Below are 16887 nucleotides of genomic sequence, written 5' to 3'. Positions count from 1 at the left end.
AAAAAAAGTATTCTAAAACTCCCTTTGAAAATCTTGTTTGTATCCTGTTGCAGTGTTACCAGATGGCCTTATGTACGTCACAGTGTTTTGTGATAAGTACAGTAGCACATTTAATGCTTCTCTCCCCCAACCCCTCTGTTTTTATAGCTGAGAAGCGTATTCTTAATAACAGAGATGGAATAAATAGGGAAGCTGAAGCGACACGCATAGTGAAGATAGTGGTTGTCTCCTCTCGTGCGCATTGGGACAGCTGGAATCAATCTGAGGCTGAACAGGGGAGGCAACCAGCATGGGGCTTTGTCTTGGGACTGCTGAGAACACAGAGCATGCTGATGGCAGACAGCTCTCGTGTGCCACGAGCTTGTAAAGCAGGGAAGGTCCCTTGGCTGCAGCAGAACTGCTCTGAGTTGCAGCAGCTGAAGGTCTGCTCCTTGCAGCTTTCTGCCTGTGGCTCAGCTGGAGCCAGGGAGGAAAGCATCAGCTGAATGGGAGAGACTTTAAGCAACCAACTCAGCAGTGGTGATGGTTGGCAGCTGTTCTGTTTCTTTTTCAAGCGCAGATCTGTTTTGGAAAGTGATTTTTCTGATGCCTTTAGTGCTGCTCCTCGAGTGGTTTTTTCAGGTCAGTCTGGGCTCTGTGTGGATCAGCACAATGATGTCTGCAGTATTTTTCATACTCCTGCAGCTCTGACTCTTCTGCTTGGGGCAGATTGAGGAGACAACCACATCAGCTAACTCTGTAAGTGGATCCTCTCTTATTTTCCTGCAATTTAGTAGAAACATGAGTGGTAAAAATGATACGAAGTCAGCAGATGACGTTTTCAGTTGCTCTTTCCAGAACAGAATTGCATTGGATTCACGTGTCTAGTGCCAAGTCAAGATGCAAAGTTATGTCATAGCAAACATCTGCGTGCTTCCTACCTTGGAGATTGATCCTAGACCTGGGGTTTGGAGACAGCAAGGACCTTGCACTGCTTCGGTGCTCTGGTTAGAGTTGGAGAGAGTAGCTTCTCAGTCTTTCTTACTTCAGAAAAATAATACCTTATAATAAGAGTATCTTAATGCCATTGTGTTTAAAAAATAAAATGCTGGTATGTAATGCAAGTACATAAATAGCCAAAGTTTTCAGTAATTGTTCAGCGTTACTAAATTTGCTTTTATTTAACCTTCCAAGGTAACATATTAGGAAGACCTTCAGCGTGTTGATACCATGTTGGGAGAAAAAAAAAAAAGTCTGATCAACTTAATCCTTGTACATATGCAGTTCTTTGAACACATTTCAGGTTTGGCTGCGATTTGGAGGGCGAAGTTCTGAGATGCAAAAGGTGTTTTGGAGGAAGTGCACTGTAATGACTTCAAAGTGACTCGTGCTGCTTTTACAGAGCAGCGTATTGGCAGTTTTTATTCAAACATAATGAAGGTCTTTCCTGAGGAATCAGGTGACTTTTCTATTGCTTCAATTTTTGTGCAAAAAAAAAAAATAAATCCATGTATTGCAATCTTTTTTTTTTTTTTTAAATAGGGTGGGAATAGTTAAAGAAAACTATTTTATGTAAGAACTGACAGAGAGATTTGCTTTGTATAATGCAAGCTGGCTTTAAAAAGCATTGTAGCAAATTATTCAAGTCAATCATATGTTAATAGTTATGTGCAACCAGACATGCAAAACAATTGTATTTTTTAAATAAATATTTTTAACAAAGTTCCTGATCTTTTGGCTGTTTGGTTTTTGTTTGTTTGTTTTTTTCAGCGGAGGAAACTGAAAGTTACAGCTGTGGGGCAGTGCTAAGGACTCTGTGCTAAGGACTCTGTGCTAAGGACTCTGTGCTAATGACTCTGTGCTAAGGACTCTGTGCTAATGACTCTGTGCTAATGACTCTGTGCTAATGAGAGAGTTGATCAGACCTTGAGCTAACCTGTCTTGTTCACAGAGGCAGAGGATCCCTCACATTTTGCTTGAATGGAGACGAGGCTGCTGGTGCCAGCTTTGCAGTGCCAGACTCCCTTTGGGCCAGATCAGCCACCTGCACCTCCTGGTGAAGATCTTCTGGTGAGTGGCTGCTTTCTTTACGTAGTGATAATGGCAGAGAGGGAGTTGGAGTTGCAAAGCATGCCTTAACCAAAAGAAACACCGCTCTGAAAATAGCATTTAGCTTGGTATCACCCATCTGCAAAGCCACAGTCAGATTATTTTTGTTAATTAGCTAACAGCACTTGGTATGATGTCTTTCGAAACGAACTTTCTCAGTTTGTTTCATGCTCATTTCCTCTACAGCAATGGAGAGAATGCTCTCATAGGGGGAGGAGCTTTAGTAATGACAGGTTTTGGTGGTTGTTTTTTTTTCCCCTACAACTGGGTTTTGTAGTTCACCCCTTATTTTTCATCCCAGCTGTGTCAAGGAGAGTAACAGTGACATCCTGTGGCTCTAGAGAAGAATTACTGCTTTGGGTCCAGTGAGAAGGGCTCCTGAAGTACAGCCATGAGTTAAGGGCAGGTCAGCAAGACTTCCCTTCAGAGAGGGTTTCTATGGAAGGTAGTGATGGGAGGTAAGAGCTGCTGCTTGGAAAAATAGAAATTCTGTTAGATTCAGTCTAAATGTGAGAGCAGAACTGGTGGAGGTAGCAGCAGATAATCCTGGCCCCAGAGGCTTCAGTTATCCGAGTCCAGTCATGCTGAGAATCTAGCAATCAATAAATCACCTTTAATTAAACACAGCTTTATATACACACGTACATATGTACATCCACATACAGCAGTTGAAGCAAAAAGTACATGTCCAGTCACTCACTGAAGAAATAGATGCGTGTAGCTTTACATTCTCCTAAAGCCAGTCCTTTCTTCATCGCTTGTAAAAGGCCATGCATGGGGGTATAAGAGTACCTTACAGAAGGCACCTTTTATAATAAGTATTGCACAGATTAAGCAGCTGGAGTCTGGCTCCCAAATACCTCTGTTTAAGCTTCAACTGGAAGCTAGAAATAAAACTGCCCTAAAAAAACACTGCAACTGTAGCAGCTAAAATAACGACTTAAAGCAAAACAAACCATCACAACTCATAACTCATTCTTGACTCTTTAAAAAAAAAAAAGAAAAAAGCTAATGATTTTAATAATCAAGAGGCCCCAGCATGCTGAATAAGACACTGTCTTAGTGAACGGGTCTGGTACTGTGTATTATACAAGAATCAACTGTGCAAATATAGATAGATCCTGCTACCACTGTGCACTTGGTGGGTTCTACCAATGGCATAATTTTTCTGGAAGTATTCCTGGTGATTGCATATACTCATGTGTTGCACCAAGAAGGAATTAAAAGCCAGTATTGTGCTGTACGTTTTTAAGGCTTCCTGTACTTTACAGACCAGAGAAAAAAAACACCTGTCGAGTTCAATGACTTAAGCCAAGAGATGGTCAAAGTCCTACATCTGGAACAAACAGACCTTCTTTGTTCCCACCCTCCATCCTGGATTTGTGTGAAAGCTCATTTGCAGGAGTTCAACATCATCCCTGCCCTATTCATAGCCTTTTGGGTATAGGGTCATTCTGATGTTTACAGTCTTTTTGGTCCATGTGGCACAGGCAACTTGTGCTGAGCTTGCTGTGTTGTTTGAGGTTGTTTTCTTGATTCTGACTTACCCAATCTAATGTGCTTTTGATTGTAGGAAACTTGTACGATTTAGTCATTAAGTGCAAAATCATCCTTAATAGTACTGCTTAATTGTGTGCTGTTTTATTGCTTCTCCAGGGCATGGCCACTTCTTCAGCGCTGATACTGTCCGGTGTCATCCATTACTGCTGGTTTGTCAGGTGAGACAGCATCCATATCTGCAAAATGGACGTTAGGTACTTCATCTGAAATTGCCAATTCTATCATCCAGCCCATCCCACTCGTTTTGCTTTGCTGATCATGGAAGAAAGGCCTCAATTTCCAGTAGCCTGGGTAAGTTATGCAGTGTTCCTTTTATAAAAGGTGCTTGAGGAAGGAATATAGTGCATGTAGACTGATAAAGGAGTAAGAGAAATCTTGACAGCTCCCTTTGGATGGCAGCTTGTTCCCTGGCTAAAACCCAGGACAGACTGCACACAGACAATTCCTCCCTAGTAGGGCTTGCTCCTGCTAGCTATGCAGTAGCACAGTGGTGCTAGCACAGCAAGTATCCTACTTGGTTTGTAGCTCCTCTGTGATATCCACAGATTGTTCCTTTCTTTTCCCTTGTTCCTCCAACTGCAAAGAAAGCAAACCCTGAGCTGTGGCTGCCAAGGCTTTGTGGGCAAGTCAAAGCAGGAAGAGGGGACAGGAAGCAGCAGTAAAATAAACATTTCCTTTCATTTTGCTGAAGTGCTGCACCCTGGTTATGTGTTGATGCATATGCCATTCTTCCTCTCATTATAAAGCAGGGCTGAGTGCTGGTGCTTTCTTACCTGTTGAGGGCTTGGGGTATATCCTGTGGAAAAACAAGAGGAAAGCATAGAAGGTAAAGGCCAAGCCTCCAAAGATCATCCCGCAGACTAGGAAACTGTAGCTGCCCTGATCGTGTATAATCTGCAATTGGAGAGAAAAGAAAAAGCAGCAGATGTGTCATCGCAGCATTTCAACACCTAATTGGCACTTGGTGAGAGCTTTACTTTTTGACAGCTCGAGGGTAAGACAGTGCTCTTGCAGCAGCTGTCTAAAACCTGCACTAAGAATTCTAGTGAAGTTCAGGCAGGTTTTGGCACTCCTCATCTTCTCCCTTTGCCCACGCTTACCGATCCCACCAGCAGCTGTAGTACCATCTCTCCAATTCCAGCTCCTGTCACTAACACAGTTGTGGCACAGCCTGAAAAGAAACAGCACAAGTGATAGTGACAGCCAGCAGGACCAGCCTGTAACCACTTTAAATTGCAGAGTGGAAGTTTCCATCTAACGGTGAGACTGACTCGTGGGAGTCAGAGAAGTAACAACGTTAATACAAAAAACATCTGTCACTTGTCCCCATCAGCAGAAGTGCTGTTGCTTCTTGCTGAAAAGATTTTCATTCTTCTGTATCGCTTATCCCAGAGGCTGAGGTTGGCAGTGACCTCCTGTAGGAGCTGGCCAAGCTCTGGGATTTTCAGTTCACTGATAACCTGGATGATGCTTTCAGAACGGACGTTCTTGTCTGAGAGCCCTGAAGCTGCAGGAAACTAAGCAGCAGTCTGGATCCCTGCCTGTGGGAGTTATTAGTGCAGCAAATCCGGGATTTGTGCAGTCAGCTTTTCCAACTACAAGCTCAAATGAAGATGGTATTCAAAAACAGACCTTTCTTCTAATCCTCCTAAGCATCCCTGAAGCAGGAGGGGGGACTTGCTGGGTGTCACAGGACCTGAGCTCTAGGCTTGAGCACCTGCCTGCTTTCAGAGTCTGCCAGGTGTGCCCAGGTCCCCACTCACCTTTGTACTGCAGGATGTCCTCAGTGTAGGCGAGCATGCTGGGGAAAGTGCTGCTGAGAAACAGACCCAGAGATGCTGTCCCCACAAACAAGAAGACGACGCTGGAGGAGAAAATCAGGAGCAGGAGGAAGGTTATCAGGACTCCAATCTGTAAGCAACAAGCACAGAGTCAGCAGGAGGGCAAATGCTGAATTAAAATGAAGTAAATATTGTGGAGGCAGCAGTCTCGATCATTAACAAGTCTTGCTCAGCAGGCTGAAGAGTTCAGTCGCTCCATAACTTCTCACACCCCACCTCTCACAGGAAGAGTAAAGCCAAAGTGCCAAAGGCATTAAACCAAACCTGCCCTCGCTTCTGTCGTGCTGCAGTATACAATAATAGCAAGAACTGTGCTGGTAACCGTGGCACAGGGAGGCAGCAGAGGGAGCTCTTCTGTACCAACTTAAGAGACCTTAAATATTCATGCCCTGGTGATGGGTATTTGCATATAAACAGGAGCAATTTGGATTGTAAAGAAATTGAATTCAAACTGAATTTGCTATGATGATGGACTGACTGCCACGAGCTGCTCTGTCTGACTACATGCAGCAGTACCAACAAGCAAGCACTGCATGAAATGCGTGTTTTTGTCCTTGGGTGATGTTATTGCCTTTAAAAGGAAGTGAGGAGGCTTCCGTTAAGAGTTGGAGGCTCCTCCCTTATCTCTCCAAACATGAGCAGCTGCTAAAATGTCTTGTCCTCAGGTTTTAGAGTGCAGTCAAACAGCTCAGAAAGTGATAAAGCCGGTCGAGGTGAGGCTCATGCCACATACCTGACCTAGAGCTGATGGGGCTGAGCCTTCCCTGCTCCCTTGTCACCACACTAGTGACTACATTCTGAAACAGGAGGTGGTTATACTCATTTTAAAAATAAGGGCAAAGCACTTTGCTGTAGCTGTTGGTATATAGATTTAGTTGACAAAGTGACCAGCAATAAGGTGCCAGGCAGGCTTCCTCATTTGTCAGCAACAGATATTAGCATAAGGCTTCAGAAGGTCCCGATGTGCATTGTCACCACTCTGTTTTGTTTATTAGCAGTAAAACCTGCCACCAGAATAACTTCTGGTTTAAATAAATTGTAAATTAACTGCCATCTCTTCATGATGGGGAAATGGGACCAGTTCCCTCCCTGCTGTCTGTCATATCCTTCTGTGCATCTCTCCTATATCCTCTCAGGGTTCCATCCCCTTTCTTCAGGTGCATACATTTTATTAATTTAAGCAAGCAAACGTAACATTGATTTGTTTGACAACCAGTAAAGTTTATGCAGAGAACTTTCAAGCTAGCTGCCTTCCTTTCCCCATGGCTGACACAGACATTGATTTCCCTGTGGATGCCAGAGAAGATGATGTGAAAATAAATGAAGTTGGCAGATGGTTTACTAGTTGCTTTCAGAAACCTCAAGCTCAGAAAAGCAGTACAACCACGCTGCAGGTGTTAGCTCCCTCCTGCACGTCACTCACACTCACATAGAGATGGTGATGCAGCTCACCCCAGTGCTGTGCTTGTCACGGTGCCTGGTGCGAAGCTACCCCAGGTATGGCATCGAAACTAGACAGCAAGCAGGAGGAAGGTAGGAATAGCCTTACCACATTGATGAAGACCATGGTTGCTGGCTTCATTCTGTAGGACACGGGGATGGAGATGAGCCTGCCCAGTGTGATGAATCCCCAGAAGAGGCTGGGCAGGTAGCCAGCCACCTTGTGCACTACAGAGAGAGGCTCTTCCACGGCGTAGCTGTAAATGAAGCCCGAGTATTCTCCCTGTGGGGAAGGCAGAACAGCACATCGTGGTGATGTGATGATCTCCAGGCTTTGCAATGTTAACTTTAACCTGTCCTTCAATATTGACAGTACAGCACAGGAGAGTCTGCCTACGGATTTGCTACGGTGAACCTTATTCCCAAGAGTTTGCAGCTGGACACAGAAGTAGAACACAGGACTGAGACACCCCTAAAAGGGCACCACAGAGCAGCTGCACTAGGCAGAAGGCGTGCTAAGCTCTTCCCCATGGAGATGCTCTCTTCCCCTAGGACTGTCTTAGAATTGCATACTCTGAACACATCTCAAGTAAGAACTCAGAGTAAATCATCCTTGAAGATGGAAGCCCTAGAGAGGTTCTGTCTCTGACAGCTGCTCGATGTAACCCCACTCATCTTCCCGGATCCTGTTTAAGGCCTTAGTGAGATTCAGCAGGATTTTACCACGAGTAGACTGAGACAAACCTGCTTGAAGGAGCAGCAGCCACATGAGCCCTCCTCATCTGGAGGAGCACTATGAGCCTCCTGTGACTGCCCTGCTGGGGGATGTGCTGTCAGGCCAAGAGAGGCTGCATGCACGCTTTCCTCTTGGACCCATCAAGCAAAGAACCTCCGTTTCTTACAATGTAAAGCTGTTTTTACACCCTGGCTAAAGTGAGAAGAGAATTCCACTGCCTGCAAGGACACCATCACAACTCCAGCTCTACCCTGGCTAGGAGAGTAGCAGTAGCCATCTAGCTGCCTAGGAGAAGGTACACAACCCTCCCAAGAAGCAGGGAACACGTCAGCCAGAGCCATCAGCTTTTAATGAGCTACCTTGGGAACCCCTCTGCTGCACAGACAGAGCATCAGGTCCAGCCCACTGCACACAGGGGACACGTGGGTGTCTCTGGGTATGGGCTGTTGCAAGTGATGTGGAAGGAAGAAAGCCATATAGCTTTGCTCAGACAAGATCCTTCTATCGGCTGAACTCACCACAATCCCATCAGTCATGAAGAGAACAAGAGCCCCGGTGATGTGGACTGCGAAGTAGGTGTAAGAAGCCCCTCTGAAGTTTTTGCTTTGGCAGCAGCTAAACAAGTCATCATGACCTGGTGAAAAACAATGCAAAGCAAACTTAGCTGGAACGTCCCCCTGGGGCTGGGTAGTTGCCAGCCCACACTGGGGATTTGTTTTGTGCTCTGCTGCAGGACAGAGATTCAAAGGGACTGTGAACAACGTGCAGTGCTGCTAACCTCTGCCAGCACAATGTCTTTTATTTTTTAATTTTAACCTACCTAAACCTTCAGAAGGGATACAGCTATGATCATAGGCTGACTGCCCACAGACTGGGATCCCAGCTCTCTAGGATATTTGCTCCTTAGCTTGCAAAAAGCTGCTTATGCTTCCCTTCCCATTTAGGAGCTCCACGTTGCTGCTCCCGTTCTTAAAAGAAATAAACCCGTTCAACCACAGCACTCATCCTCAGAGCTCCTCACACATGGTACAGGCACACCAGAGTCCTGCCCAGGGCAGCTCACATTTCTCAGCTAAAAGGTACTGAACCAAACAAGCCAACTCTGGGAAAAAAGGTGATAAACACACGGTCTGCTGTCACCTCCTCTGACAACCACTGAGAACACGAGTCTGTCCAAACCAGCTGGGACTCAGCACCCTGGTGTGCCCAGCTGTCCCATCCTCAGGCTCACACCATGCCGTTGACTGTTCCTGCACTGGCAAAGAGGAAATTCTCACCACTTCTATAGGGAAATGAGGGATTTTGCCAGCACAGAAACGTCTGTCACAGATCACAGTAGTCAGCCATGCAGCTGTCCTGCTTCTCTAAGGGCTGCTCTCAAATGTGTGTAAGAAAAGGATGGAGATGAGAAGAATGTGGATTGTATGAGAAGGGGCAGCTGGGTTGAGGAAAGAAACCCTTAATGTCTCAGCTAAGGGGAGTGCTGGTAGATGAACACAACCTTACTAGACACCAGAGAACCCACACCTTCAGGTGCATTCCTTGCAGCACCTCAGCACATCTCCAGCTGCCTCCACTTCTTTCCAGCATTCCCTAAAATTGTATTGTTGGGGTGAAGCAGCCACACCTGCAACAGCGCTCTGCGCACAACTGAAGATGTGGCTGCTTCAGAGATTCACCGTTCAGCTGGAGGATTTACTTGGATAACGTTCCTCTTGGGCAGCAGAGAACAAGGTGATGTTGCCCACCGAACGGGCTGTAGTCACCAGTTCAGGCTATTGCTGGTGTTTACCTTTGTCTCAAACAAGAGCACTGTCCTCACACCTCTCAGATTCATACCAGTCAGCATTCTGCAGCAATCACTGCTTTCACATGGAGCAGACAGAGGAGCTCTAAACCTGACGGAAAACCAGAAGGAAATAGAGGGGCAGAACTTTCACTTGTGCCCACGCGACCTGGTAGCGTGGGTTTAATTTCAGGGCAGCTCGCAGGAGAGCAGCCTGGAATCCCTGCAGCCCCATCAGATCTGAAGGCAATTGGGCACCAAACGGATGGGATCATTCGGGCACTTTTGGATTACGTTCACGTATGTTTTGGAAAGTTTTCTCCTTAGACAATAGCAATTAAGCTCACTTGTTAACCACCACGGAGACATGCAGAAAAGAAGGCTTTTTCTCCCTCAGCTCACCCCCTGCTCCCCAGAACCATAAGCGAGGTGCCTGCAGCTCACCTCCTGCAGCGTGGGCTCTGTGCACAGAGGTGGACAGGTCGTCCTTCTCCACGGGACGTGCTTCCATTGCCAGTTCATCTGCTGACAGCAGTGGGTGGCTGCTGCTATTGAAGCACGGCACCATGCGCTCCTTGTAGAGCAGGAAGAACACGGCGATGGGCACCGGCAGCTGAGGAGGAGCAGAGAGGGGCAGGTAAGGGCAATGCACAGCTGACACAAACAGTTCCTCATTCACAAGGGCCTTTTGGGAAGCCCAACCCATCCTTGCTAAGCGCATCCTTCAGTGCCACGTCTCTGGGTTCCTTGGACACCTCCAGGAGTCACCATCCAACTCCATCAATGCACGTCTGCTTTTACCCAAAGAATAATAAAATAGGTTTTGCCCATGGAGAGCAGAGAGGTATGAACGAGAGTCCTCTGGCTGGAACTGTGGGGAACAAGCAAGCTGCTCCAAGACCTGCTTTGCCCAGCCATTAGCAGGGGTTGCTCAGCATCTCATGAGAGATGAGCTCCTGGTTCCCAGGCCGACAGCTGCAGCCAGACAGCTGCAAACAGCCCCTGAGCCCAGCCTATGCTGCAGGACCTGGGATGCAAGCACCCTCTAATCCACAGCTGCATGACACCCACACCCCAGGGTCAGCACTGCATGGGCTGTGCCAGCGTTCAGTGTCCCCACATAGGGACGAAACACAGTGAGCTCAGATCTGCCCTTGGGACACCCTGCATGCACCCCGACTTGGTGGTGCCTGCAAACCCAGAGGGACTGCTCTTTCTCAGGGGAATGAAAATAGAGGGAAGTAAATGAAAAGCTGGGTCTGCCCCTGAGCAGCCTCCTCCTCCCTGCAACTGAGTGGTGTTTATTCTGCAACAAATGGGGAGAAAGCCAGGAAATCCTAAGTGACAGCTCACTCTCCAGCCACCCAGCTCTTGTTTTCTCCACGTCTGTGAGCAAGTGTGAGCTCGAGCTCCAATTTCCTGCTTTTTGTTGGCTTGTGGCATTATTTAAATGTATGGAGAATTCCCCCCACACCCGCCTCTCTTGCCTGAATTCATTTATGAGGACTTCATTGTTCTGGGAACAATGGGAATAGGAACAGTGAGTTCGGTCCCATGGAAGAAAAATGCATTTGCTTGATAGTTCTAATCCTTCCGGAGGTCAGGACCAGATTTTATTCTTTTAAATTGCTAATTTTGCAAAAAAAAAAAAAAAAAAGAAAGAAAAACGAACCAGAGGGACTGGCCATAGAAATAACAGCTCCAGGCACTTCAGGAGCACCCAGCACCTGCATGGAGGGGATCCTCAGTTCCCAATGGGACTGTGCACGCATCCCATCTGCAAAGCAAGCTGCTCCCTTTCCCTATATCCAGATGATATCTCAAAGCTGGCCGTGCCTTGAGTGCACAAGAGCCCAGACCCTACAGGACATAGGTTGGTCACCCATGGCTCTCAGCTCTGCCACTCTCTGGTAGGAGATTCCCAAAAGCTGTGACCCCGTGGCACAGCCTGACCATAAACCCAGACTGAACACAGGGACAGGGTGTCCTGGGAAGCACTCTGCTCATTACACGGGCAGGTGGAGAGGAACAAACAGAGCTGAGTGCCAACACACTGCTTGGGCACACATCACCCAGCACTGGGACGGCCCACACTGCAGGCACAGCTGCCCCATCCCAGCCCTTCCACTCCCAGCAGGTGCTCCAGCTCCGTGCACTGAGCCAAAGGGGACATCACCTCCACCCCTTGCAGGTATTAATCATTACAAGCTCAATGATTTGTTGCACTGTTGCTGCTCAGTGTGGGTACACCTCCAGCATCTCCCAGTTCTCATTTCAGATCCCAGCATCGCTCCCCGTGGTGCTCCCAGCACCAAACCCAGCACAGCACTCCCCCAGGACAGACACCGTCCTTACAAGCACAGCCCTACAGAGGAACGTTGCCCCAATTTCCAGCCCCTTTGGATGAGGACATTTCCGTTCTGTGGGAAACCGAATTGTAAAGTGTAGTTTTTGTTCCAAATCTGGATGAAAAGCCCCGAATTTTCCTCCCAGCCAAATTTTTTTCATTCCGAGAGTCATCCAAGCACTTCATCTGATAACTACAGCAAAAACATTTTGCTTCAATAGCACCAAAACGGAGTCAGCTTTACACTTTGCACTGATGCCAAAGTCAAATTGAGACATTTCGACTTGAAACAAAGCAAGGAATGGAAATGAATCATTGCAGCCATCAGGATACACACAACGCTGTGAAAACGGGCGTGGAGCTGTGGTTTGGCCATTTAAAAAATAATAACAACACAGTTGCTGGTCCTGGTTTCCATTCCTACAGCTCACTCATCCCATCCACTTCCCTGGGGTGTCAGCACTGAATGCTGAGTCCTTTCCATGCTGCACACGCTCACATTCAAAATAGATATTAAATGCTCAAAAACTCAATTACCTTGCTCAAGACAGACTGGGAAAGTAGGCAATGCCCTGGTGTAATTAAAAGCACATTTCCCACGGCATGCACAGTGTCAGAGGTAACTAAAGCTGCTGCTGGGCAGGGAGCATCCTTCCCTGCACTGCACAGAGTCACTGCCCAGCAGTTCTGCTGTCTGTTTCTCTCTCATCAGCAGCTGCCATGCACGCAGCCCTGCTGGGCGCTTTGGTTCGGTTTCTAATCTGCCCTCACACCTCCTTTATCACTGCCAACGACGCCCCGAACGCCCAGATCCCATCCACTTACATTGATGAGGGCCATGATCCAGAAGGCGTAGGAGACGCGTGTGACCACCATGCCTTTCATGGGCAGGTCGTAGTGGGACAGGTTGCCCGGGTGGTGCGGCACCAGGGACTTGCGGATGTGGGGCAGGTTGGAGGAAGCATTGGCCGTGCCATTGGACAGGATGCAGTTGGTGTCAGAGAGGAAGGGGTCGGCTATCAGGGGGCTCAGCAGCGCTCCGAAGCCCACGAAGAAATGCAGAGCCTGTGGGATGAGGCAAGGATGGGGTCATGGAGGAAGAGGAGGAAGCACAGCCGGGGGGGTCGTGGGCTGTGTGCTCACCTGCAGGAAGATGGCAGAGTCCTTCTGGTAGATCTTCACCAGCTGCATGTTGGAGATGGTGTCGATGCAGCCCATGGCCAGGCCTGCCACGGCCATGACCACAGCCAGCACCACCACATTGTGGCACAGTGGGATGATGGCAAAGACCAGGGAGATGGCCAGGGACGAGGCGAAGAGCGCAAACAGTGACTGAGCCAACCTGGGGCAGAAAGGGGAAAGAAAACAGAATTACCTCCGTGAGAGCCACATCTGCACCATAGCATTATATTGTGTTCTCAGCCCTAGGCCAGCTGGTGGCACAGGATGTGTCCGTGGGCTGTATCTCGTGCTAACTCTGCTCCAGCACGTGCTCTTCTGATGCTGCAATTGGAATGCTGAGCAACTTGCTCCCTTCTGTGCATCCTCATCCAGCCACCACCACCCCACAGCACAGCCATGTCCTGCCTCAAAGACCTGTCCCTTTCAGCCAGCTTTTGAGGAGAAGAGGAGCCACCTCTAGAAACCCATTCTGCACATTCCAAGGCAGAAGAGGGACGAGGACCTCCCTTTGTTACCTGCACGGATCTGCATTCTCCCTCCATGCCCTGCGCTGTGCTCTGCACGGGCAGCATCTGCATCCTGCAGAACAGAGCCCAGGTTGGCACCGCACTGCGCCTGAGCTGCCAAGTGGGAAAGCAGGAAGGAAGGAAGGAAACGAGGAGCAGACAGCCGAGAGCTGGAATCACTGAGGCCAGCAGAAAGATGGGACTTCAGAGTCACAGCAGTGAGTAAATAGCAGAGGCACCTCCCAGCCTGCGAGGAGCCCGGGGCAATGACCAACAGCTCAGAGAAATGAGGTGTAATTAGCAGCTGGGGGAACACATGGGCATAGGACCAGCAAGCGGAACACCCAAAGAGGCAGAAGTGATGGGCAGCAGGATGGCTCAGCCCCAGGCACACCACTGTGCTTCTGCACAGCCCTCCTTCATCCCAAACCCGCAGCAACGTGACCTCCCACATCCTGCCTGTGGCTTGTGCTGTGCTTCAGCAGCATGGGGAGGAACAGCACAAGGACAGCTGCCCCTTATCAGGCGGTGACACGAGGTGCTTATAAGCCTCCATCCTGCAGGAGCCCATGGTTTGCAGAGCCCTAAATGCTGACCTCCCTCTGACAGCACCCAGTGATCCCACATGTGGTTTTGCAGCCAGGGAGTGAGATGCATGCGGGGAAAGCAGTGAGCACATGGGAGGGAAGCAGCCTTGAGCCTGCAGGGAGGCTGGGAGTGATGGAGCAACATGCATCGAGACATCCCTGAGACACCTCTTCCCTCCTGCAGGCCCAGCACTGCTGGTGCCACACTCATTACTGGAGTTAAATATTAATTGCAAATAATGTGATGTCCTTATAAAGCACTGAATAGCTCGCTTTGATGTTCCCAAAGTGCAAAAACTGCCTGCAGCCATAAGACATTCATCACACACTCGCACCCCGAGACAGTGGTACACAGTCTGGGGGGCACCCAGCCTTTGGGGGTACTGAGGGGTCATCCCTTCCCCCAGCACAGCACCCAGATGCTCTCGAGGGCACTGCTCAGCCCCTAACAGCAGCTGGGGGTATTTGCAGAGACAAACTCTTGGGAAGCATCCTCAAAGGAGACACCTCAGGACTTCAGAGTGGTTCTGAACCCCACATCTGGATGGTGTGAAACTGATGTGCCCCTCCTTAAGGGCACCCAGATGAGTGTCATGATGCAGCACCCATCACCTCCCCAGCCCTGTGTCCCCAGCAGAGCTCCCTGCCTGCAGCCACCTCCTGTCCCAGGCATTCAGGTGTGAAAGGAGGTCAGTAGCATCACAAAAGCTCCTTTGATTTTCAGCACGAATACTGATCGTGAAAATGATCTTTCCAGTTTTTTTGGTTCCTGGAGCACTCGACACACCTGGCTCCATCACAACCCAAGAAAGAATCCACATCTGACACCCAGAGGTCCAGGCTGACCTCCATAAGATGCAGTGCTGTGCTGTATCAATGCCAGCAAACTCGCCTTCTCCCCCCCCACACACAGTAACATAACCCCCAGCTCACTGCTCCTGCAGCACCCTCCGACATGAAGGATGGTTTTCCAGACCTCACGAAGCATATTCTACATCCCTCAAGTCAAGAAGACAAATGACCATCAGGTTAATTCCACTCTGCAAAAGCAATAATTAAAAACCCAGAGCCCTAAGAGGATGAGGGGAGGGCTGGGGGCTGCCATCTCACACCTCTCCTGCTCCAGCTGTGCTGTGCCTTTGGGCAGAGCCTGTGCAGGGCTCCGGCACAGAGCAGCCCCCCTCACCCCCCCTCCCAACCTCTGCTCTCCTATTAATGCTAATAGGATGAGCTCAGGCTGTTCTGACACCAAGACCAAAATCAAAAATGCAGGAGGACACAAAAATGCACCTTCAGGATGGGGAAAAAGCAAACTGAGGCACAAGCACTTGGTCACCACGGTGCTTCTGTCACAAGTGCACGTGGCACAGCAGCAAGGAGGGAGAACAACTTCACAAGGCAAGCATAACATCCAGCCAAATGGAAAAAGCAAAGGTGAGGAATGCAAGAGGGGATGCAGGTGCATGGAGCCCACACCTGGATTTCGCACTGCCTCAGGATGGGTCCACCTGAGGGCTCAGCTCCCACTATGAATCCCAAGTCCAGGAGGTGTTTCGAGCCCCAAACCCCATCCCCACTCACGCAAGGGAATGATTTCACAGCACCACGTGAAAAGTTGAATTCTGAGCCAGAGCTGCAAGTACAGCTCAGCAAAACCCCAAGCATGAGTTTGCAGAGAGCAGAGCACGTCGTGAGCATCCATCGTGATGGCTGCTCTGCCAAAGCAGCTGCTGGGCACCGAGCACTGCAAGCACCAGCTTTTTGGTGAGAAAATTTCTTCTTTGAAAGCTAGCGGGAATTTTGGAGTTCATCCTGGCAACCAAAACGGACTCTGAGTTGCAGAGGGATTTGGGCCATCGTCATGCTCTGAACTCGCAGTGCTCCAGGACTTCAGCCCCACGTTCAGCAGCTTCTCTGGGGTCAGGAGTGCTGGGACAGCTCATGAAGTGGGACAACAGCTGTTGGTGCCCCAGTGCCACCTTCACCAACCAACACTTCCCACTCAGTTCCCTTCTCAATTCATGAGACAAGAGTTCAACGAAGCGTTTCCAAACGGGTGCCTTAGAGAAATGAAGCACTTATGCAAGATTCCTTTACGTGCCTGTTAAATATACACGTGTGACGTATGGAAACGCACATGGAGGTGCATTACGCCACAGCCCAAACAATTACCAACAATGTAAATAATCAGCTGATTCGCCCTACAGCACGACTGTCCATCACACCTCAGACCAAACGCAGATGGCAGCCCTTAGGGCTGAGCCTTGGGCGTTATTTGCTCTAAAGACACCTTGGAGAGTGGGATCGGGGTGGGCTGTCCCAGCGACCCCCAGTTATCACCTCCCGACCCCGGGGTTATCAGACCGGGTCAACGCAACGCCCTCGATCCACGATTTGGAAAACATCCTCTAGGAAGTTCTCACATCAACTTCGCTGTCCCCGTCCCGAGCTGCGGGGATCGCGTCGTTCCGTGCGGGTGGGAGCGGAGCCGCCCCGCAGCCCCATCCCTCCGTCCCGCATCTCCGCGCCCATCTCAGCCCCACGGACCCGAAGGGGCAGCGCTGCTCCTCCACCCCCCAGAGCAAAGCAGCCCTTACGTCCTCTTGAAGACCCCTCCGAGGCAGCTGCCGAGCAGGAGGCAGAACTGCTGCGAGAAGAACACCCAGGTGATCTGCGAGAGCGAGCTCTGCGTCTGGCAACGCAGGTCCAGCAGCGTGGGCCCCAGAAAGGCGATGCAGAGGCCGAAGCTAAAGAAGACGCTCCAGTAGGTGAGGGTGGGCTGCAGGTTCCTGCGGAACCGAGCCGATACCCGCT

General features: G+C 49.3%; 1 protein-coding gene across 1 annotated transcript in view; it reads right to left on the bottom strand.

Annotated features, from left to right (window-relative positions):
* Window positions 1–2224: 2224 nt before the first annotated feature.
* The window catches only part of MFSD4A (major facilitator superfamily domain containing 4A), an 18046-nt gene continuing 3383 nt past the window's right edge, over window positions 2225–16887 (bottom strand). The window contains exons 2-11 of the mRNA XM_031557019.1: window positions 16671–16885; window positions 12942–13140; window positions 12624–12863; window positions 9896–10064; window positions 8184–8299; window positions 7039–7212; window positions 5412–5559; window positions 4749–4819; window positions 4422–4542; window positions 2225–3824 (exon numbers count right to left, since the gene is read on the bottom strand). Coding sequence (XP_031412879.1) covers window positions 3760–3824; window positions 4422–4542; window positions 4749–4819; window positions 5412–5559; window positions 7039–7212; window positions 8184–8299; window positions 9896–10064; window positions 12624–12863; window positions 12942–13140; window positions 16671–16885 — 1518 coding nt within the window. The 3' untranslated portion in view covers window positions 2225–3759. The remainder of the gene's footprint in view (window positions 3825–4421; window positions 4543–4748; window positions 4820–5411; window positions 5560–7038; window positions 7213–8183; window positions 8300–9895; window positions 10065–12623; window positions 12864–12941; window positions 13141–16670; window positions 16886–16887) is intronic.

Source organism: Meleagris gallopavo, chromosome 28 (assembly GCF_000146605.3).
Source record: "Meleagris gallopavo isolate NT-WF06-2002-E0010 breed Aviagen turkey brand Nicholas breeding stock chromosome 28, Turkey_5.1, whole genome shotgun sequence".
Lineage (NCBI taxonomy): Eukaryota > Metazoa > Chordata > Aves > Galliformes > Phasianidae > Meleagris > Meleagris gallopavo.
This window is presented reverse-complemented; position numbering and strand designations above follow the sequence as displayed.